The sequence below is a fragment of the Lissotriton vulgaris genome, chromosome 3_1, assembly GCF_964263255.1.
Source record: "Lissotriton vulgaris chromosome 3_1, aLisVul1.2, whole genome shotgun sequence".
Lineage (NCBI taxonomy): Eukaryota > Metazoa > Chordata > Amphibia > Caudata > Salamandridae > Lissotriton > Lissotriton vulgaris.
In genome coordinates this window covers 1,537,616,107-1,537,640,114 of record NC_141689.1, presented here as the reverse complement: position 1 = coordinate 1,537,640,114, position 24,008 = coordinate 1,537,616,107, and the positions used below count along the sequence as shown (strand labels likewise).

At 46.8% G+C, this 24,008-nt stretch overlaps 1 protein-coding gene across 4 annotated transcripts in view; it reads left to right on the top strand.

Annotated features, from left to right (window-relative positions):
• NPNT (nephronectin) overlaps nt 1-24,008 on the top strand; it is a 284,483-nt gene that overhangs the window by 233,296 nt on the left and 27,179 nt on the right. For all 4 annotated transcript variants that reach the window (XM_086962034.1, XM_086962032.1, XM_086962033.1 and 1 more), the window contains 2 exons: nt 10,816-10,911; nt 13,253-13,351. In XM_086962034.1, coding sequence (XP_086818160.1) covers nt 10,816-10,911; nt 13,253-13,351 — 195 coding nt within the window. The remainder of the gene's footprint in view (nt 1-10,815; nt 10,912-13,252; nt 13,352-24,008) is intronic.

Below are 24,008 nucleotides of genomic sequence, written 5' to 3'. Positions count from 1 at the left end.
GTAACTCGTTCTTAATGAGTAATCCATGTAAGACCATGGTTTCTGAAGCTACCTTTAAGTAAAGCAAATGCTTAATGTGCCATCATACACGAATACACTTGTTTTTTGTCAAAACAGGCTCAAACTCATCAAACCACTGAAATTCAACAGTTCTGGTTAGCAGCACGCTCAAAATACAAAACACATTGCACCACGTGCTATGGTGCCATGTTGTTCCATTGGTCACTCTTTTGTTTATTTCTGCACAGGTTAGAATGTTCCCATGAGGAGCAGGGTCAAAAACAGAAAAAGTCACTGAATTCAATGAGCCCTATTTTTTTAAATATCCGTTTCTAAAAAAATGCACAAATAAATATAGAACCTCAAGAAATATATTATCACTCTGCTATGAATGCACGCACAAGTGTTAGTTCTTTGTTTCAGATGAACTACAATAGTCAGCGAAGAAAGACTTTCTTAAAACATGTCTGCTCTTCCCAGGACAAATCCCAAGAAGAAGATATGTAATGTTATTTTATGTTATGTTAAAGTTGCTTTTTGAGCACAACCTATCACCCTGAGTAGGGTCTATCGGCGCTCATGCAGCTCCTCAGGTCCTGGGCCAGAGTATGGAATAGATACATGGATCTAGTGAAGGTTAAAATGCCAGGTTTTGAGAGACTTTTTAAACTGTTTAAAATCCGTGCAAGCACATAGATGTAGCAGCAGCTGATTCCAGTGCTGGAGGGCTAAGTGTGAAAAGGAATGCCCCAGTATCTCAAAGTGCAGAGGCGTCGAGGATGTAATAGAAGTTTCCCGCTGGATCACAAATTTGCTAGCATTCGCGACAAGAATTTGCAATTCTATTAAGGACAAATTCTTGTCGCGAATGCTAGCAAATTTGTGATTCTATGGCAGGACCGGAGGCTTCTGATTATGCACGTTTAACGCTTATTGAAAACAACAGAGGTAATATCCCCCACCGGCTTATAATAAAATGTTTTGAAGGTCGACTCTGACGACCAATCTGCACAATGCATAATATCATGAATGCTGGAGCCCAACATGAACGATTTCGATGCCATAGCACCCCTGACAGAATGCGCACCAAACATGGTGATATCAATGCCTGCTTCTTCCATCACAAAACGAAGCCATCTGGCAATGGTGGCCGCAGCCACTGCTTTGAACGGCTTTTGTATGGCTATCAAAAGCTGCGAACAGCCCTGAGGCCTAACTGCCGCAGTACATTCCTCAGTCTTTAGACATTGAACGACACATAACTTTTCATTCTCCTGAAATGCATTATAAGACACACGTGTAGACAATGTTTTAGTACGCCTAAAAATCTGAAAAGAAACTCCTTCCGGAGTAAATACTCTACCTGTTATGTCCAGCGCGCGTACGTCCGATGATCTCCTGCACGCCGAAAAGCAAAGCAACATGGCCAGCTTGGCTGACAGCTGTTTTCTGGAAAGGGACGGGTTAGCTGGCCATTTGTCAAATAGGTCTAAAACTCACTTAACATCCCACAAACCAGAATATTTAGGTTTAGGGGGATTTTCTACCCTAATACCTTTCAACAATTTGCACACGACAGGGTGCATACCAATTGGTCTACCATCTAGCTGAACATGGCCCGCTGAGATGGCAGATCTGAAATTGTTGACCGACCGATAGGCCAGGCCCTGTGACGCCTTATCCGTCAGGAAGTTTAGCACATGGGGTAAGCCGGCCCCCACGGGATCCAAATGTCGTTCCACGCACCAATCCACCCAACCTTTCCAGGCCGAGGAGTATCGTTTCCTCGTGGAAGGAGCCCAGGCCTGCTTGATGAAGTCTGCAGCCCTGCTCGAAATCCCTGGCACTTGCCACTGTTGCCTGAAAGCCTCCAGGCCATCAGCCGAAGTCTGCCCTCCATTATCAAAGGATGCCTCTCCTGATGAGGGCCCAGCAATAGCATCGTCGACTCCGGGAGGAGTCTGGGTAGGTCGCAGCTCCACTGCATCAGCTTGGGGAACCAAGATTGGGACGTCCACCAAGGTATCACCATGACCACTTCCGCGTTCTGTCTGATTACCCGTGACATCGCTCTGGGGATCAGCAAGAAGGGGGGGAATGCATACTGTACCCCCATGGACCAGTCTTGGAGAAAAGCGTCCGTCGCCCGAGCCAACGGATCCGGTCTCCAACTGAAGAATCGAGGGATCTGGAAGGTCAGTCTCGACGCAAATAAATCCGTCTCGAACGGACCCCAAATGCTCTCCAGCCACTCGAATATCCTCGGGAGCAACTTCCAGTCGCTGAAGTCCCTGAGGTACCTCGAGTTCCAGTCCGCTACCTGATTGGACTGACCCAGGAGATATTCCGCAATGACCGAGATCTGGTTGCGGAGGCAGTAATGCCAAAAATCTTTGGCTATCTGCACAAGCATGGACGACATCGTGCCTCCCAACTTGTTGATGTACCTCACCGCCGAAATATTGTCCAGACGCAGGAGGATACAGCAGGATGTCTGCTTTGGGGATAACGTTCTCACCGCGAACGACCCCGCAAGCAGTTCCAGACAATTGATATGAAGAGAAAGCTCTTCCGGGGACCATCGTCCTCCTGTGGAGATGTCTCCACAACGCGCGACCCAGCCCCATCGGCTGGCGTCGGACTCTATCGTGACTTCCGGGAGGGAACCGAAGATCGCTCGGCCATTCCAAGCGTCGACGTGTCCCAACCACCATTGCAACTCTGTCCTCACCTCCTGCGTGAGGGGAATGCTGTCTGAATATGATAGACCCTTCTGAAGATGTCTGATCTTCAACTGTTGCAGGGCCCTGTAATGAAGCGGGCCCGGGAAAATCGCCTGGACTGAAGACGCTAGAATTCCGACCATTCTCGCCAGTGCTCTTAGGGAGACAGACTGGCTACTTAGCAGTTTCCTGATCTCTTTCTTCAGATCCCGAAGTTTGTCCTTCGGAAGGCACAACTGGGCTATCACCGAATTCACCGTGAAACCTAGAAAATCTATAACTTGTGAGGGAACCATGACCGACTTCCTGGTGTTTATCACAAAACCCAGATCCTGCAAAATAGTCGTGGTCAGCTGGAGGTGCCGCAAACGAGTCTGCTGACACTGGTCCACTATCAGTATATCGTCGAGGTATATGATCAGACGAATACCTCGCTCTCGGAGATACGCTACTACCGGCTTCATCACCTTGGTGAAGCACCAAGGAGCCGAGGAGAGCCCGAAAGGCAGAACCAAATATTCGTACCATTGGTCTCTCCACTTGAACTGAAGAAAGCTGCGATGCGGGGGAAAAATTGGAATAGAGAGATACGCATCTTTCAGGTCCAGCCGGACCATCCAATCCCCCACCTGTAGCAGGTCCGTTAAAAGATGGATGCCTTCCATCTTGAAATGGTTGTACGTCAGGAATTGATTGAAGTCCCTGAGATTTAAAACTAGTCTGTTTCCACCCCCTTTTTTCTGAATAACAAAAATGTTGCTGCAGAAACCGTGAGGGCTGCGAATACTTGGTGCAATCGCGTGCTTCTGCAGCAAGGCCGCAATCTCTTCGTCTATAAAACTGGTCTCTAGTTGGGAAAAATGGAGAATTGGGGGTACGCTTGCCTGAACAGGACGTGAGTAAAACTCCAAGTGAAAACCCTGAACTGTCTGTAAGACCCAAGCGTCGTGTGTAAGGTCTTTCCACCGCCCCAGGCAGTGCCGAGTCCGACCCCCCAGAGGAAGAAGGGAAGTATCTGAAAGTCTCACCTGAGCTCTGTTGGTGCTTGAACTTCCCCCGGCCATCTCCAGCTTGGTATCTGTTTTTGCTGAACCTCCTACGGGAGGGGTAGAAGGTCCCTCCCCGGGTGGAGTCAAAGTCATTTCTGCCCCTTCCGAAGTCGCCTCTGTGGGGGCCAGGAGGACCTCCTCGGCCTGACGAGCGACCCCCGCCTCGTCCGGCCCTGTGAAAAACACCCTGGTTGAGAGCGCGTTTGATGCCCGACTGGGCCTTGTCCAACGCCGTAAAGGTACCTACATATTTGGAGACGTCCTTGACGAACTTGTCACCAAACAGAAGACCTTCTACAAGGGGTCCCGGCTCTGCGTCAGCGAGTTCTGTTAGATTCGAGTCCATCTTCATGAGCAAAGATTTTCTTCTCTCTGCCGAGACGGCACAATTCGCGTTGCCCAAAAAACATATGGCCCTCTGGGCCCATCCAGCCAGCACGTCAGGATCTATGATGACCGAGGTCCCCTTTCTACAAAGGCCATCTCTAAGATCTTTGCCAAGGGGCCGATGGCATCCAGCATTTTGTCCTGACACCCCTTCCAGGCCCTGTCCAAACCCCTCTTCGGATCCTTAGTGAACTTCTTTAGAAAGGTGAGAAGGTTGGGGTCTATCTCCGGCGTTTCCGCCACCTGATTTGGGATTTCTGGTCTAGGGCACTCTGAGCGCAAACGATTTCTCACATCCCTAGGGAAGCCCTTACGTAAATTTTCATGAATATAAGCCGTGACCGCCGTAGGCGGCATCCAGTCTTGTGATCTGGGGTGTACTATTTCCAATGGGTCAAAGGTGAAAGGTGTACGCTCCGGCGCGAGGCTCTTGGGCTGCGCCACCTTTGCCTTCTTTGGAGGGTTGCGATCCTCTGAGGTGTCAGTGTCCGTATCCGTGTTGGTACCCGTGTCCGTGTCAGTATCATGGACCCTACGCTTAGCTGTGGCTTTGCCCCCTGCGTAAGAATGGTCCACCGTGTCCGGCAAGGTAGCTAAGGCTTGCGTGTGAGGCCAAGTGGCAGTGTCCCCTGAAGGAGGACCCGAGGTGGACGCCTCGCTCTTCTTCTTCTGAGGTTTGATGAAGCCATGTCTCTTGGCGAAACCTTCTAGTTGTCGTCGTATGGGACGAAGGGCTGAAGCCAGTGCCTGTTGCACTGTCTGTGGGACAGTAGTCTCCATCGCCCTGTTAACTGAGGACTGGACCGAAGCGTCCAAAGCACTAACCAGGTTGTCCTCCAAGGCAGCCGTCTGCCGAGTCTCAAATTCCTCCTCCTCATAGTACCCCTCATTATATTGCTCTTCAGACATTCTGTTGTACTGGGAACTATTCACCCTATAGGCTGTGGACACACAGAACCAGGTACAAGGAGGGTCAGGGGGGGGTCAGCCCACTCAGCACACTAAACTTTCACCACCTTCAACCCCCTCAGCAAAGCTGTAGTCAAGATGGGCCAGAGACCCAGGCCACTGCAATTCCTTGAGCGTGTGCGCGCTCCAAAACGGCCTTTTCCAGTATTTTACAACCTCACCAGGCGATCACTAAGGCAGAGGGACCCTTCCTAACACTCCGATTGCAAAAGCGCAAGTGAAACTAGAAACGCGGGTCGCGCCGCGACGTGCAGCCCAAACGCGACTGAATCCTACCAAAAACCTGCCCAATTCAGCGCGTTTTGGGCGCCCGTCGCGGCCGAGAGCCACCCGGCCTGTACGAGCGTCAGCGGCGATCAGGGAAGCCGGCTGCGCATGCGCTAGACGCGCGAACGCTATGGGGAAACACCGGGACCAAACAGGCTCAATAAGCAAAATAAAGGCGTCCGTCTGCCTCCGGTCAACGACCGACGCTACCCTCGCGCCTATGAAGCGCGCTCTTGCCACAATGAGGAATCGATCTACAGAACGACGGGCACTGAGGCGCCCCGCCGAAGCACCGCTACTCCCCCTGAAGAGGTAACAACCTCAAGGCATACCATATGTATAACAGTGCCAGTTAGATAAAACCATACATTAAACATGCACAAATTAGCAGATATAAACACAGAGGGAGTAAACAAGGTGCACTTAGCTCTGTGAGCAGCAAAGAAAGAGGAAGATGGCGGCAGGCTGAGGCCTCTTATGGACTAAGGGGGCGTGGTTATGTGTAAGGCATGATGAGATATGCAGTTTAACGTTATACTTGAATGAAAAGCAAGCATTTTCATTGGCTGCTGTGAGCTTCTAGTAAAGATTGAGAAGCATAATCAGAAGCCTCCGGTCCTGCCATAGAATCTGAGACTCCGGTGGGAGCATACAGTTGCAGTTTACCCTGCAGATAAAGAGGCCCATTTCTCATTTATGTACAAGACAGAGAAGGTTAAATAAGTAACGCTTTTTTTGTGGGCAGCCAATGAAGAGCTTTGAGAATGAGTTCTGAGGGCGATCGAGGTAGGAAATGGCAAATTAGATGTGCCACAGTAATTTGAACAGCCTGGGGTTTGCAGAACTGTTCTTCATTCATGGCGACCATTAGTTGATTGCCATAGTCCAGGGGGGCTGACTATGATGGTCTGCACTAGGGATTTTCTTGACTGAAGCAGTAACCACTGGAATGCTTTCCATATAAGGTGCAGGATTCCAAAGCAGGAACCCAATATGGCTATTCACATGTTCCCTCTTGTTAAGGTTTTCATCTACCAGGATTCCCAGGTTTCTCACCACTGTTTTTGGGTGAGAACTACACCCAGACTGTGGGGCCCCCAGTCCTCAGACCACACAGAGTGGGCCTTCCTAAAAAGCACAATCTCAGTTTTGCCTTTATTCAGTTGAAGACAGTTGAGCTCCACCAAAGCAGCTATCTTTTCCATACCGTCAAAGACGTTTTCCTTGGTAGACTCAGTGTCCGGTCCCATTGTGATGACAATGTGTGTGTCATCAGCGTAAGAGCTGACATAGATACCAAAGGATTTTTATCACTTGTGCCTGTGGAGCACCATATATATTAAAAAGAGTGGGGTTCAAAGAGGATCCCTGTGGCACTCTCCTGTCCAAGGCTATGGTTCGTGAGCAAAAGGACTCTTAACTGCACCATATGGTTGTGCTCACTCCTTTAACCAACCCAAAACTTTCCCTCCAACACCTATCACCCCCAGTTTGTGGATTAAGATAGAATGAGCGATGTTGTGAAATGCTGCAGATAGATCCAACAATACTAGCATTGCTGAGTGCCAATCATCCAGAAAGAGTCTTACGTTATTTAGGACTTCCACCAGTGCTGTTTCCGTGCAGAAGGCGGCTCGAAAACCCTACTGGGAGGAATCAAGCAGAGAGTGGCTTTCCAAAAAAGCAGTAAGTTTGGTGTTCTCTAGTTTTTACATGACTTTTCCAAGGAAAGGGAGCAGTGAAACAGGTTTTTTAAAATATATTATCCATGTGTGTAAAAGTGCAAACCAAGGGTTACACAGAATCTTTCAAATATGGGCACTCAACTTCTACATCATATAGTCATGCATGAAGCAACAGGACAAAAATGCATCCAGTCTAATAATTCGATATGGTTAAAATAGTGTTGCTTATCTCCAATCTTCAATGCTATTTAGTCCATTAGTAATAAGGTCTGTTGAATCAATCCTTTTCAATTATTTTTTTAATAATACATTGTTTGCCTGCTCTTCTTTGATTATGATGCGCACGTTCAGTCGCTTACCACCAGATCACACCAGCCACGTGTTGCAATTGGTGGTAATGCTGAACGAGTGGTGCTCCCACGACCTTGCATTTGATGCGCCTTCTGTGCTGTAGAATGTGACTTTTAACCTTTTGAGTAGTTTGCCCCATATAAATTAGGTTGCAAGCACACGATATAGCGCAAATGACATCTTTGGTGTTACAGTTCTTAAAGTCTTTCAAATCAATTGTAATGGTTTTGTGAGTGACATTTTTTTTTACCAAGCAATAGTTACCTGCAATAAAATGGCCACATTTGAAAATTGGTGTTTTGAGCATGGTGGGTCGTGGGAGTTATGGCAAGTGTTGTGTGGGATGCAAACCATAACTTGGGAATTTCAGTGGTTTGATGAGTCTGACCCTGAACCATAACTTAATTTCACAGCCTGTCAGAAGACTTGAATTTTTGAGTTTCATCCCAACTGTTAGCATTTCTATAAATTTTGAACCTTAAGTTCTCCAAAACTTCTAACATATTTACACCAGATCACAAAAATCACGCTTTCTAGGCAAAGATCTAGCTTTCTTCCAAATTTAGTATAATTCTGTTCAGCCTTTTAGGCTGTAGCACTGTCTAAAATTCCCTATGGACATTGCTTGAGGAAAAGGTGTTATAGACCCCACTTGACGGATTATGCTGAAACTTTCCAAGAAGGAGCTGATGTGGATGAACAAGTTTTGTAAAGTTTCATGAAGATTCGTCAAACGGCCGAAAATTATTAGCGGAAAAAACTCTCTAACTACACAGTGGTAGCTGGTACTGTGTTTGGGAGTGTGTGTGTGTGTCTGTCTGTCTCCAGGCTGCCTAAGGCAGATAGCCATGCACTGCAGGTGTTGGTTGCCCACAGATAGTTGGAGACAGGTGATGGCATGAGGTAAGGCCTTGCGGCTAACCGCCTGCTGCCCTTGCCAAAAGCTGTAAGTAGCAGAAGCTGGCTGCCCACAGAGGATTGGGTGCTGGAGGCAAAGCCCTGCAGCACTATTTTGAAGGCTTTGCGGTGTGTGTGTTGGCCACTTTAGTGAACTGGATGCAGGGGCTTGCCAGAGACCAGGTATTGCAGCCAATCCCACTGCACATGACTTGAGGCCATGTGCAGAAATGGTTGGGTGCTTGCGGAGCATTGGGCACAGGGCCTGGAGGCCTGAGGCTGTGGCCAGCCCAAATGTTCAAGGCCTTCATCCATACACAGTGCAGGCTGGCTGCCCATGGAGTGTTGGCCAGCCATGCCCTCTGGCCAGCCTGCACTGCATAAGGTTAAAGGCTATGTGTTAAGGGTGTTGTCGAGCCATGTTAGTTTGGAATCAGGGCTCAGCTCGAGGCCAAAGCCTGTGATCAAACTCCACCGAGTGCAGCAGGGAACACCAACGGCAGCGGTTGTGGTGCAGGGAACTCTTGGAACATAAACATTCAATACAAAAAAAAAAGTTAATTTAAAGTTATGGTTAGCTTTGGTTATATCTCCTCAAAATAAGATTTTTAAAAGTCTTAAAAATTTCCCTTAAAATCACAGTTAAGGTACAGTTTTGGTTATTGAAAACAGAAGACTGAAAATCCATTAAAATTCGAAAGTTACGGTTAGGAGCATAATTCGGAACTCGCACAACCACCATGCGAACCATAACTTGCAGACCACATACAATGCTTAAGACCTCACACTATTAATAAGAATAAATAACACGTAACAACTACAGGCGTATAATAATGACGTAGCTGCTACCACTTATGTGCACAATTGTAAGACTTATGTAAACACCAAAGAGCTTCAAATAATTGAAAACTCTTTCCTCAGGGCCTCTTTGCAGCTGCATTCAGGCTCTCTCCTGGCAGCTTTACATCTAGGACTCGATTATTAAGCCCATTGCAGAGATTATAGCACTTGCTTCACCGCTATATTGCATGTTTACAGAGGAATTTTAAAGCGTGTACTTCAGTGTGCTGCAAGAAACAGCTTCCTACAGTCTGTAAATGCTGTGATTATGTTGTAAATACTCTGTGGAGCTAGGCTTTGGAAATCTCTGTGCTAATCCCTCCTTGATTAAAGGTTACAGAATAGGTTGAAGCAAAGAGTAGTACTGACTCTAAATATGAAAAAAGCAATTGCTGCAGCCAAAGCTGATTCACTGACTTATAACTATCTGTGCCAAAGGGGTGCCATTGGGTTTGAGGCACAGCGGGGTTGGATGCATCCTGTAGCATGATGCATAGTGTATCTCAAATTCAGGATTCGGGTTCTTCCCACTGGAGCTTACAAGTGCAAATGGGAATCACTCAAGTGTAATCATGGTTCTTGTGACTGTGGTGTTGGGAGGGGGAGATAAAAATGTTTTGCACTTTATTATCCTCTGCGCCAGATGGGCTACAATCTGTAGTAGACTTCGTGTAACGGCATTTGCTCTTCAAGTAGCGCCCGTGAATTGGCGCTCTGGCTTAGAACCGATTACCCTTGAAAATATTTTATCCGTAGCTATATTTATCTGGCCAGGGTCAGCATGATAAGAAATAATTTACATATAATACTACGATGCTTTTATCATTACTGCGCACACTTTTTATACTTTACATTGTTAACTTTTATAGTGCCTGGCGTTAATGATTATTATGTTTTATTTGGGGATATCCAGCTAGTTACAATGTATACATTGTTGTGCCTCTTGTATGTAAGTAGATGGAAGTCGGCCAACCGGTTAAAGGCAGCTTTTTAATTATTACTTGATATTATTATGGCTCTACTGTAAACAGTGAAGCTTACTACTACTACCACCTCATGCCTTTTTCTTCCACCAGCCTACAAGTGCTGTCTCCCGCTCATTCTTACAGGTTCTTTTCATCCCTGCTTTCTCCCTTTGTCACTGATTTCCTAGTTTTATTTCTTCTTTCTTTTGCTTCTACCCTTCTCTCTTTTGCTATAGACCACACTCTGATGAAAAAGATACCCTGGTCTTCAAAAATGAGTACCGGTGCCCACCCCCTGGAACCACCACTGCAAATTAAGCACTGCAGTGTACCTTTGCGTGCAACATTGCACAAACCCACATGTGCGGCTATTAAGGCTTCACCCTTCTGGCCAGCGGCCTTCCCGCCGCATGGGGCGTGTGCAGTGAAAGGCTGGTAGCCTCACATGTGGAGCTGTACAAAGCCCCCGCAGCTTTGGAAAATGCGTTTTTCAAAGTCTTAGTTAAGTGTGACCTCAAAGGTCATGGGCTCTTCAGGTGAAATGTAATTACGGGAGCTCTCTCCAGACCCTGTGCCCTGGGGCTCTGTTGAAGGCACTGCTTTAAAAGATAGGGGTATGACCTATTTCCGTTTTCATTTTCTCTCTCCTCATTTTTGACATGTGTCCTACTTTGTCTTTCAGTCCCACGCCAACCTGGAATACACAATGACCTGTTTGATATATTTGAGATTGAAAAGGGGATAAGTGCAGACGAGTATGAAGCGAGAGATGACCCAGGTAAGTCACCCCTACCTACTTACAATAACAAAATGTGAGCACTTCCATGGAGCCTGGTTTCTTGTACCATGTAGCTTTACCTTCTTCTTTTGAGCTTAACATGCTATTGCAACTTATGGTTATTGCCTTATGCTGAGCCTAGAAATTGTTGCATTTGTTGTACGGTTGGAATTCAAAACTTTAATAGTGAGCTGGTACAGTGTTGTACAGTAGTCTTTATGTTAACAAATGTATGTTTCCCTGAAGTGTCGCACCGTATGAAGAATTGTCAAATAGTTTGACCTCCAATAAACTTTGTTCGGTGTAATTAGATAATAAAAGGGTAAAAAAGTTATACAAAACATCAATTGGACAATAATCCTCAAATGACAGGGTTACAGCATCAGTAAACAGTGACCCGCAAGAATAAATAATCTATAAAAAAACGCAAAAAAATACGGATGGATAAGGAGGATTAGTTTGACCTGTTCAGAGTATTTTTTTAGTGTCAAAATATTTGGAAGCACAAGCATGCACACACCTCCAAGCCGACGACAACACTGATTTGCGCACCAGACTTGTGCTTCACTTGATTTGGCTGTCGTGTAAGACAGGGACTACAGTAGATATTGTTAGTTCATAGTGACCGGGTTAGTGCGTCTGTCTCAATTGCTTGGAGGTTGAGATTTTGCCACTCAAGAATTTTGGAACCCTACTGTATCTTATTCATGACTTATTGCATTTGTAATAGTATCCTCCATTCCTCAGCATTCACTTTAATTTATTCCAGAATGTGTTTCGATGTGAAACCATTTATAGTACCCTACAGTGTTGTTTCTTTGGAGCTTGTGGTCAGCTCGTTTAATGGGCTTATATAGAATTCTGTAGCCTACTTTTCCCTGACTCAAATTCTCGGTTGCCAACCGGCAGCGTGGCATCTGGCCCCAATGCTTAATTTGAGCCAGTGGTTTCCGGTGCTCGGCACCTGCACTTAATTGTCAAACAATAGCGCTTGTGACAGTCTGCCACAAGGTGACGCTCTCTAGCTAATTTAGAGATGACCACAACAACAGTTAATTATTAATTCAATGTATATTAAAAATGATTATGACCTGCTGACCAAGCCATTCGATTAGCTTCGGAGGCCTGAAATAGTCCGGATTGTCACACTTGTAGGAGTGTGATGGTTAGTAGTTGTGTTGTTACTATCATTGGCAGCATAGCAGTGGCTATGTGTGGTGCAAACTGCAGTGGCCTCCTGGCGAGAGCCCTGGCACTTATAATATATATATATATATATTTCATTTGACAAATTAAGCAATGTGAGGCCCACCTGTAGCCAGACCTTGCTGGTTAGCCAGCAGCAACTAATAGTGTCCATGTTTTTTGGCGCATGTAAGGCATGAGCCAGCATACTAAGGCCCACATTTTTTAGAATGGGAGTAGACGGCAGAGAGCCATATCTACTCAAATTGGCCTGCTGCTGATGTCTTTTCTTGAGCTATAGCAGAAACAGGTTCCCTCGCGTGCCGCAAAGCCTCGCACCATGGTGCAGAAGTGAGTTTGTTCAGTCCACCTCTAGCATTTTTTTTTAATGGAATCATAACCTTTCCGTACACTTTCCTGTGTATAGACAAACACAAAAAAATGTCAGGCATGTTAGATGAGTGCTGTCCCCTGCAGCATACCTGCGATGTGTCTTTTTCTGGAAGTAGGCAATTCATTTTCCTGTGTTTGCACCTGCTTCTAATAGGCATTATTGTTTAACTGGAATATTGGTCTGGCTATCTTAGTAGATTGGGCTTTAGGTTACAACCTATGTGTGTTTGTGTTGATCCACCCCAGTAGCGCCCCCTTGACGCAAAGTGGCTTTACCCTGAGGAAAGTGCATCTTTCTAGTGCAAAACACCGTTGATGCCCTGCTTTGCATCACGCTGGAGCAAATCCTTAGAAAATCTGGGCTTAACTCTTAGTGTCTAAAAGTGGATAACTATGCTCCTCATTGACATGAGGCCTTAGGCGTTTATGCTGATAATGTCTTGGATCATTTAAACAGGGTGGGTTTCCATTGATCTGGGTGAATGAGTAGCTATTTATTGTGCATAAGTAGGTGACTTTTAAAAAAACCTCTTCAAAATATTCAACCATATTATGAATGACCTTGTAAAGAGAGAAAATAAGAATGATGTTCGAAATTATAGCTTAACAGTGCACAGAACTCTTTGCCATTTTCCCTTAGCAGATGATTAGTAGAAATACGTTTACCCCAGCATTGGCAAGATGATTTCGCAATCAGGCTAGGTCTATGCTCTTAGAATACACTAGTGTTGCCAGAGATCACATTATGCTTTTCTTTATTCAGGGGCCTTGGTTCACAGTTGCAATTTCGACAGTGGTCTCTGCGGGTGGATCCGAGAGCGAGAAGACGACTTGCGTTGGGAGCCGGCCAGAGATCCATTGGGTAAGCCATTATTAGATCTTTTCATGATAAGGTTTGGAAGATGGGCTCATCAAGGAAAGAATAGCTTCTGTGGCAGTTCATACTGCAAATTATTTTAATTCACCCAGCACCTTGCACTTTGCACTAGCGGCGGATAGCTGTTGGAACTGATTGAGAATTTTAACTGTGTTCACCTTTATTGCTATTTGCACTCGCGTGGGTTGCTGAGAGTCACACTTGAGCTTCAGTTAAGCTTTCAGTCGTCTGCGCTCGATATTCCAGCCTGCCCGCCCCGGTCCGACTCGGTAGCCAATACCGTAGTGCGGAGGGCGGGGCAGGCAAGAGCCAGACACACACAGGAAGTCGAGCAGTCAGCGTTCTAGCTGCTCACTTCTGAGGGCTATTTAGCCCCTCGTCGGGTCTAGCGCGCAGCGATTGCGCGCAGCAGGGCGCCCTTGACGGCGCCTAAGACAAGCCAAAGACCTGCCCGTCTGCGCCCGTCCGCGCCAGAACGGAGCCAGGGGCCATGTCCAGATATCCAGCCCTACAGAGTCCTATAAGGTATGCCGCCGCGGACCTGCTGGCTTTGCAACCAGCCGTGTCACTATGCCGCGAGAATGAGAATTGGACATATCCTGAAGGTCCTTTCTCCTGCAAACTATGTCATTACCAAGCAAATATTCTACCCCATCTAGACCCCAATATTCCCATAGCTAGTAAACAGAAAAACACATTTCAATGTTTGCTGCTAAACGTCCGGTCCCTGCCTAAAAACCAAGTTCAGATATGGGATCTACTTTACTCATCCCAGCCAGACCTATGTTTCCTGACAGAAACATGGCTCAAACCCCACACTACTCCATCCATTACCATCGCTATCCCCTCAGGATATAAGCTATTAAACATGGACCGCCCTATCAAGATAGGTGGCGGACTAGCGATCATCCACAAGGAACACCTGAAAGTCACTATTATAGAGAAACAATGCAGCTCCAGTCTGGAATTCATGTCTTTTAGGATTAATATCTCTTCCAAATTAGCTATGAAAGGGGCACTTATATACCGCCCACCAGGACCCAATGCTGGGTTCTCCCTCTCCCTCATGGAATTACTGGCACCCTACATTAGAGCCAAGGAAAACTTTATCCTTCTCGGCGATTTCAACACACATATAGACAAACCAGAACTAAGTGAAACTAAAGCCTTGCTTGCTGATATGTCCGCTCTAGGGCTCCAACTCCATAATTCCGATCCAACCCATGAAGGGGGACATTTACTAGACTTACTTTTCTCTAACTGCCCCACCCTGTCCGGCATAGTCACCTCTCAGCTGGACTGGACAGACCACCATTTATTAGAATTTGATCTTCCAATAGCTATCAAACCACCACTCCATAAAACTCTCCCCCCCATATGGCGGCGTCAGTGGCATAAAGTCACCGCTGAAGGACTACAGAAGGTCTGGGAAAATCCCTTATCCTTCGCAACTGACAATGTAGAAGATACTCTATCCAGCTTCAAGGAATCTCTTTTGAAAGCCTTGGATAAAGTAGCCCCGCTAAAACTTCACAAACAATTCCCCACCCACAAAAAGGAAAAATGGTACACAGATACCTTAAGAAGTGAGAAGCAAGGGTGTAGAAGGTTGGAGAAAAAGTGGCGGAGGTCGCACCTCCTAGATGATAAGAATGCCTACTTAAAAGCACAATCCAAATACTACAAAAACATCAAAACAGCGCGCAAATTTAGCCTGGCCCAGCAGATATCGGAGGCTGGCAACTCCTCAAAGGAATTATATAAGATTCTCGAATCCTTTGTGAAACCTACAGCATGTGTTAGCGTGGATGATTTCTCACTGCCACTTTGTGAAGAGATATCTCTGTTTTTCGAGAATAAAATCAACCTTATTTACGATAAAATCTTGAACAACACCTCTACCAATATCTGCAGCCCCACCCCCATTGTTAGCTCCGCTAACACCACCTTTCAACAAAAAACAATATCATTACTTTCCTTTCCCCCTATATCCGACACCGATCTCCTCCTTCTAACTAACCATATAAAATCTGGTTCCCCTAACGACCTTATACCCGCAAGAATGATGGCCCCTCTCAACTCCTTTCTTGGCCCACTCCTACAAATCATAATAAATCAATCCCTCGGTGAAGGACGGGTGCCTTCTGAGTGGAAACAAGCAGTTGTAAATCCAATTCGGAAAAATACCACTCTGCCCTGGTCTGATTTATCTAACCTCAGGCCCATCTCCCTCCTACCCTATCTTGGTAAACTTATAGAGAAGCATGTGAATACCCACCTGTCTAACTACATCGAGGAAGCGGAGGGCCTGGACCCCTCTCAATCTGGCTTCAGGCCCAACCACAGCACTGAATCAGCCCTCCTCTCCGTGACCGACAACATCAGGATGTCACTGGACAGGGGGGAATCAGTGATTCTAGTGCTGTTGGACCTATCCGCTGCCTTCGACACGGTATCACATGCTCTCCTTCTCGAAAGACTGAGTAACGTAGGGGTAGGAGGAACAGCTCTATCGTGGTTGCACAGTTTCCTTTCTGATCGAACCCAAGGTGTCAGACTGGGCTCCCATTCATCACCATCAAGAGAGCTAACTAAGGGTGTGCCACAGGGCTCGTGTCTCAGCCCCACGCTGTTTAACATTTACGTGGCCCCCTTAGCTAATTTGATAAGATCTTTTGAATTTACTCCTGTATCATACGCTGACGACACCCAGCTGCTTTTCCCCTTCCAAACCCTCACGCCGGCAACTCAATCATCATTTGCCAGCGGGATGAGGGCGGTAGCACATTGGATGGCTCAAAATTTTTTACAATGTAATGTATCCAAAACGGAGGTCATGCTGTTTGGAGGGGCCACTCTTCTTTGGTCCCCAGACTGGTGGCCTCTGGAACTTGGCCCCATCCCCAAGCCCAAACAAACAGCAAAAAATCTAGGTGTTAAATTAGACCAAGCGCTCCTGCTTAAAGAGCACACCACGCAAGTGGCAGGTGCCTGCCTCCATGTGGTGGGGCTTTTGAGACAAGCCTTCCCGTTTCTACCCCCTAACCATAGGAAGACTCTCATCCAGACCCTTATCATAAGCAGAATGGATTACTGCAATGGTTTATACATCTCAGCTAATGAAGCACAGCTGAACAAACTTCAGGTCGTACAGAATACGGCGGCCAGACTGGCCCTCAACGCCCCTCCCAGAACGCCGTCCAGTCCCTTACTTCACCAACTCCATTGGCTACCCGTAAAGCAGCGCATCAAATTTAAAATCTGTAACGTCATACACAGATGCCTGTTTAGCACCAGTCCCAGCTATCTAAAAGAAAAATTCATGCCTTACATCCCTGCCCGCACACTTCGGTCCAGTAACCATCTCTTGCTTCAGGTCCCAAAGATTAGAAGGGCCAGACAGGGAGGCCGAGCACTGTCCTACAGAGGGCCAATTCTTTGGAACTCCCTGCCCACTGAACTAAAACAGACTAGGAGCCTGGAACTATTCAGGAAGAAACTGAAAACTTACTTGTTTACCATGCTTTAAATTTTTCAGGTTCTCTTCCTCAGCTCTAATCCTTGCAGCAACCCTCTAATATGCGAGCACCAGCGCAGAGATATCCCTTCGGGAATTTATTCATGCGCTTAACAAGCAAATAAATAAATAAATAAATAAAATGGAGAGAAGAAAGGCCTATAGAAAATTCTAAAGAATTAACATTGATTCTAGAGATATCCGGTAGTTAATTTGTGCGAGTGGGTGGTGGTGGACCTCATCCGCTCTTACTTGAGGGGACTTGGTCTCACTGAGACACTCCTGCGGGCAGCAGTCTGTTAAAAATATACTTAATTAAAAAAAAACACTTTACTTGTCATTATATAAACACATGACAACATAAAATAAAGCAGTGCCTCAACAAGGTACATTGCAAATACATCAGAGCCACTCACAACTTTTATAAAAGTAGGTATTAAAGTATTGAAGCACATCAAAGGGAGGCAATTGCTGCATCCACTCACTATAGGAAATAACACAAGGCCAAAGTATTAAGTTCCTGCCATCCAATCACATCTACACACCACCCCACTATAGTTACCCCTCACAACCAGTGGAGTCATCCCCCGAGGCTTCTCCCTCCAGGCATAAAAACTTTTGACAGAGCATGCCGCAGGTTTCCAAGTCTAGTGGAAGTTTGGCATCCAAACAGGTACATCGCATTTGCATTTATCCAGTATTATGGGTATCTTTCATAGATTCACATGCCTGAATCATTCCCCGTCGTCGGGGTGGTAGTCCCCGGTATATAAAGAAAGTAATGTCATAAAGACATATACATAACAATAGGCCAAAGGCCTCACATTAGTAACATATCCATGTCCTTTTGTAAAAAGGACTAAACTTTGGCCAGGAGCCAATCAGATCTCACCACCCTCTAGAACCTTCCTGGAAGGAGCCCTAGTCCCTCAGATTTTCTACCGCATGTCGTGCTAAGGGAGTCTCCTCTGAGCTCTGCTCAGTTTCTTTATATTTCTGGATTTATCTCCACAATTTTGTCTCAGAACTTTATTCCTGTGAGGAATCTTCTGCTTAGCCATGGCTGATACTCCAAAGAAGGGACTTTTCAGACCTTGTGCCTCTTGTGGCAAAAAGAGGCTTCATGTGGATGACAGGCATGAGGACTGCCTTTACTGTTTATATCCTGACCATTCAGCAAGAGACTGTAAAATCTTCCGTACTTTTTCGACCAAAACTCTCAAGGATAGAGAGAGCCGACTGCTGATATGGCTCCAGGGGCTTAAGGACAAAGATCAAACAGTCTCTTCAGGTGAGAGTGAGTGTTCAATGGGGAGTGTACACTCTACTCCTAAAAGGCCTAGAACTTCATCTCCAGGACCATCTGTACAGCCTCCTCAAAAGAAGACGCCCAAGAGGATTGTTCTAAGGCTACTGCTGTAAAGGTTTCTCTACAGGATCCTACCTTCAAGAAACCTTTGGTGACATCTTCAGCCCTGCCTGTGACAATGTCGACAGCCACGATCTCCACGACGGTAGCGTCATCTTTATCATCGACGTCGACGACTACTTCATCCTCGTCGTCGACGGGTAGGTCTGTTCCATCTATTATTATTATTAAAAAGACCTCAACAACGCCACCGTCGACGAGTACCTCGTCGTCGACGACGAAGTCTAAGCTGTCGTCGTCGGCAAAATCTTCGACGACGACGAAACCCTCTTCAACGCCAATTTCATCGTCGATCGGCGAACCTAGCGAAACCAACGTCGACACCAGCGTCGACGAAACAGCCGACGACAACACCAGCGTCGGCGAAGCAGTCGACGACAAAGCCATCAGCGACAGCACCAGCGTCGATAAAGCAGTCGACGACGAAGCTGTCGACGACAACATCAGCGTCGACGAAGTCTAAGCTGTCGTCGTCGGCAAAATCTTCGACGACGACGACGAAACCCTCTTCAACGTCAATTTCATCGTCGATCAAGTCATCGTCGTCAATGTCAGCGTCGACGAAGCCTTCAGCGGGCCCGTCGACGGCGAACCTAGCGAAACCAACGTCGACACCAGCGTCGACGAAACAGCCGACGACAACACCAGCGTCGGCGAAGCAGTCGACGACAAAGCCATCAGCGACAGCACCAGCGTCGATAAAGCAGTCGACGACGAAGCTGTCGACGACAACATCAGCGTCGACGAAGCCGTCGACGACAACATCAGCGTCGACGAAGTCGTCCACGAAGCAATCATCGTCGACGATCCCGCTGTCGACGACGTCGTCGATGAAGAAGACACCGTCGACAACTCAGTCTCAGTCGATGATTCCCCGTCGACGACCATTCCATCGACGGCTGAATCACCTCCATTGAAGTGTACCTATACACACTTCAGGATGACTACGCGTACACTTACGCCAGAATTAACCTCGCCTAGCAGGGTACAACCATTTCCCCGGCTCATATCCTGGACACTGAGGACTCAGATGAGGGCTCTATGTTTCAGCAAGCAACAAGCCCATCTGAACTGCAAGTCAAGCTTCACGAAAGCTCAGACTATGAGGAACAGGAACAGGAACAGGATGTGGAGTACCAGGAGGAAATCCAACCTCCACCGCTTCAACAACAGCCTATGGTGTGTCTCCCAGCTTCTATTGTAACAGACCTGCAGTTTCTCATTGCGGACTATAAACAGAGGTTCCCGTCCACTGCTCCACCTCAGCCAGTGGTAACACAAACACCTGTGACACCTATAGTCGTCACACCGCCTCCTAAATCTCGACCGGCTCCTTTAGTTCTCCAACCAGAGCCATCTCGCTCACGTCCTCTGCCTTCCTCGGATGAGGAAGAAGAAGAAGAACAAGAGGAGCAGCAACGTGAGGAAGGGGAGCTTCAGGAGGATGAATGGGATGAATATGTAATTTCAGGTCCCGCATCCCCTGTGCAGGCGCAAGCGGATTCTCCCCCGGAAGACATTGGGGCTTCCACAACATCGTAGAGAGGGCGGCGTTACGCTTCAGCCTCAAAATCACGGCAACACCACAAGATTGCTTCCTTTACGATTTTAAGGACCCATACCAAAAGATGGTACGATCTATTCCCATCATTGATCATGTCTGGGACCAAGGGGAGAAGATAATGCAGACCCCTGCATCTCTGATGCCAGTGCTGCCCAGACTGGATAAAAAATATAAAGCTCCGGACTCTGCTCCAGCTTGCCTTATCGGCCATCCGAAGCCTGATTCGGTAATAACCCAAGCGGCACAACGCAAGTCAAAAAATCCTTCAGCTGTATTGACTGCGCCGCCAGATAAGGAGGGCCGAAAGCTAGACAATATAGGAAAAAGGTTTTCGTCCATGTCAGCTTTGCAAGTGCGTGCAGCAATCTCTTTGGCTCTACTGGGGCGTTCTAACCGCCAAATGTGGGCAGACGTAGCTCCATACTTGGGATCACTTCAAGAGGAGCAGAAAGAGGAAGTGAGGAAGATTCTCCTCGAAGGCGAGCGCTCCGCTTTGGAGATGATTGATGTGGCATTGGATATCGCATCCACAGCTTTCCGACAGCTGGCAGGAGCTGCAGTCCTGAGATGCCAAGGTTGGCTTAAGGCAACATCTTTTCGGCCTGAAGTTCAAGCCAAGGTTTTAGACATGCCTTATGACGGTAAACTTCTGTTTGGCCAACACATCGATGACATGCTTCAAGGTATCAAAAAAGATACAGATACTGCAAGGGCTCTAGGTACTCTTCAGTACAAAAACCCTTCCTTTCGAGGCTCCAGAGGGAGAGGTCAGTCCTTCAGAGGCAACAATCAAGGATACAAATCCACTTACAGCTCAGGCCAACAATATAAGACCCAGTAACAGCAAAGACAGCAGCAAAACCAGTCGTCCTTTAACAAGTCTTCCTTTCGCGGATGGGGGGGGGGGAAAAAGACACAGGCAGAAGACAATGACTTCTCTCTGCCTCAGGTCTCCAGTTTCTCTCCACCTTACAAAGTTGGAGGAAGAATACTTCCTTCCTTCACAATTGGCAATAAATTACGACAGATCAATGGGTCCTCCAACTTGTTCAATTCGGACATTCTCTGGAGTTTGTGGAAACTCCTCCTTAAACGCCTCCAATCCCAATGCAACACAAAAATCTAAAGCTACTACAATTGGAAATCTCCCTTATGCTCAAAAAAGGAGCGATAGAACAAGTTCCCCGAAATCAGAAAAACAAGGGGTTCTATTCCCGATTCTTCTTAATTCGAAAAAAGGTGAAAAAATGGAGACCTATATTGGACTTGAGAAACCTCAACTAATACCTCAAAAAACAGTCATTTTGCATGGTGTCCATCCAGGAGGTGCTACAACTCCTCAATGCAAACGACTTTATGGTGTCTCCCGACCTTCAAGACGCTTATTTTCATATTCCGATCCACAAGAACCACAAACAATTTCTCAGGTTCAAAGTGGCGGGCAAGCGCTACCAATTTCGAGTTTTGCCCTTCGGCCTAAAGTCAGCCCCACGCATTTTCACCAAGTGTCTGTCTCCAGTAGCGGCATACCTTCGCCAACAACATCACCAGGTATTCCCGTACTTAGACGACTGGCTAGTCAAAGCACCTACTTACGCAGGCGTGACCAAGTCCTCCGACGCCTGTCTGAAGCTCTTCAATGCTCTGGGACTCACACTCAACGAAGAAAAATCTGTCCTTCAACCATCCCAATGTCTCACGTTCCTCGGAGCTGTCCTAGATACTACTCGAAGGAAGGCCTTCACTTCAATAGAACGGCAAGTGAAACTAAGGACCTTGGCCACCCGGATTCAGTCCAAAAGATCTATCACCGTGCGCCTCTACAAGTCCTTGTGAGGGATGATGTCCTCGAACATCCTGTTGATCCCACACTGCCGCCTTCACATGCGCCCACTTCAGGAGGCGCTTTCTGCTCAGTGGACTCAATGCAGGGGATCCTTCGACGACGTCGTCCGGATAACCATAATCCAGGCTCTGAACTGGTGGCTTCAGTCTCAAAATCTACGACGAGGCCTATCCTTCATACTGCCAATCTCGCCACACGTAATAACTACGGATGCGTCCCTAGAAGGATGGGGGGCGTTCCTTCAGGACCTCCAAATCAATGGGCAGTGGTCCCTGGCAGAGAAGCAACTGCACATAAATCTCCTCGAGTTGAGAGCGGTATACCTGGCACTAAAAGCGTTTCTACCCAGGATCAGAAATTCCCCAGTGCTTGTGAGAACAGACAACACTACCACAATGCATCATCTAAACAAACAGAGGGGAACACGCTATTGTTGTCTCAAGAATCTCAAGAAATCTGGAATTGGCTTCTACAACACAACATTTCCCTTCGGGCGTGAGCAGGCAGCGTTCCATGTGTCACGAGTGGGAACTAGATCGTCATCTTCTCAGTTCGGTATTCGCCCAATGGGGCACGCCACCTGTGGATCTGTTTGCGACTCGCCACAACGCAAAATGCCAACATTACGCAAGCTGGCATCCCCAACAGGGATCCCTGGGGAATGCATTTTCGATCGGATGGTGCAACGTCTTTGCTTATGCATTTCCGCCATTTCCCCTGATTCCCAGGGTTCTCCGGAAACTGAAGGCGGAGCATTGCACCCTGATCCTAATAGCTCCAGCGTGGCCACGCCAACATTGGTTCACAGAGCTTCATCTCCTATCACTGGAACCGCCAATCCTATTCAAACCTTGCCCGACTCTCCTAACAATGAAACAAGGACTAGTCCAGCATCCGGATCCAGCATCTCTCAGATTGTCGGCTTGGCTCCTGAGCGCTTTGATAACCTAATGGGTTCAAGATCCTGAAATGTGCAACGTAACTGATTCTATGTAAACTGCTGTGATAACATGTAACGGAACTGGTGCTATGTAAAGCGCTCTGATAACCTAATCGGTTCAAGTTCGCGCTATAGAAAACTCTAAAAATAAATAAAATAAATAAATAGACATTTCCCAAGAATGCAGGACAATTTTAGCCCGGGCGGAGAGTACCAACAAAACGTATTCGCTTAAGTGGAAAAGGTTCTGTGTATGAGCAAATAAGACACACCCCTTTTCTTCCACTCCAGCACAAATTCTACCTTACCTGCTCCATTTAGCGCACTCAGGACTGGCGCATGCCTCTATTAAGGTTCACCTGGCTGCGATTTCTCGCTTCAGGCGTTTATCGACTAGCTCTTCCCTCTGGTCCGAGAGACTAGTTAAACAGTTTCTAAAAGGCCTTTTCAGGACATTCCCTCCGGTGAGGGCTTTACCACCCACCTGGCAATTGAACATCGTCCTAGCTCAACTGATGAAACATCCATTTGAGCCAATACACAAAGCTGACATCAAATACCTGTCCTGGAAAACCACTCTCTTGCTAACGCTCACATCTGCAAGGCGTGTTGGTGAGCTGCAGGCTTTCTCCATTCAGGATCCTTTCTTGCAATTCAAACAGGACAGAGTTATCCTACGAACCAACCCTAAATTCATCCCTAAGGTTCCATCTAATTTTCACTTGAATGAACCTATAATTTTGCGGACTTTTTTCCCAAATCCACTTTCTGCAGCAGAGAGGTCTCTCCACTCTTTAGACCTCAAGCGTTGTCTGAAATTCTACATACATCAAACAGAAGAGTTTCGAAAATCCAACCAACTGTTTGTGGCTTTCAGTAGGCCTAGAAAAGGCCTCCCTCTGACAAAACAGAGCATTTCCCGTTGGATCTCGGCAGCAATAACTTTCTGCCATCAACAGTCAAATCATCCTCTGCATTCTAGAGTGAGAGCTCATTCTACCAGAGCTGTCTCTACTTCAATGGCGCTCTTTGCAGGCGTACCCATTATCGACATATGCAGAGCAGCGACGTGGAAGACACCACATACGTTCACCAAGCACTACTGCTTGGATTCTGAACTCATGAAGGATGCAGCTGTGGGTCAAGCAGTACTCCGTCATCTATTTCACTAGAGGTGAGCCTTCTCTTTCATCCCACCTTCCTACTGCATACTTGCACATTTCTTTATTTCATTGTTTTTGAGGTACTTGTTTTATTTCACAGATGGTATTCTTATATCGTGTGACTTTACATGTTGTACCTTACGAAATGTGCTGGATATTGCTTGTTACTCTGATTCAGGCATG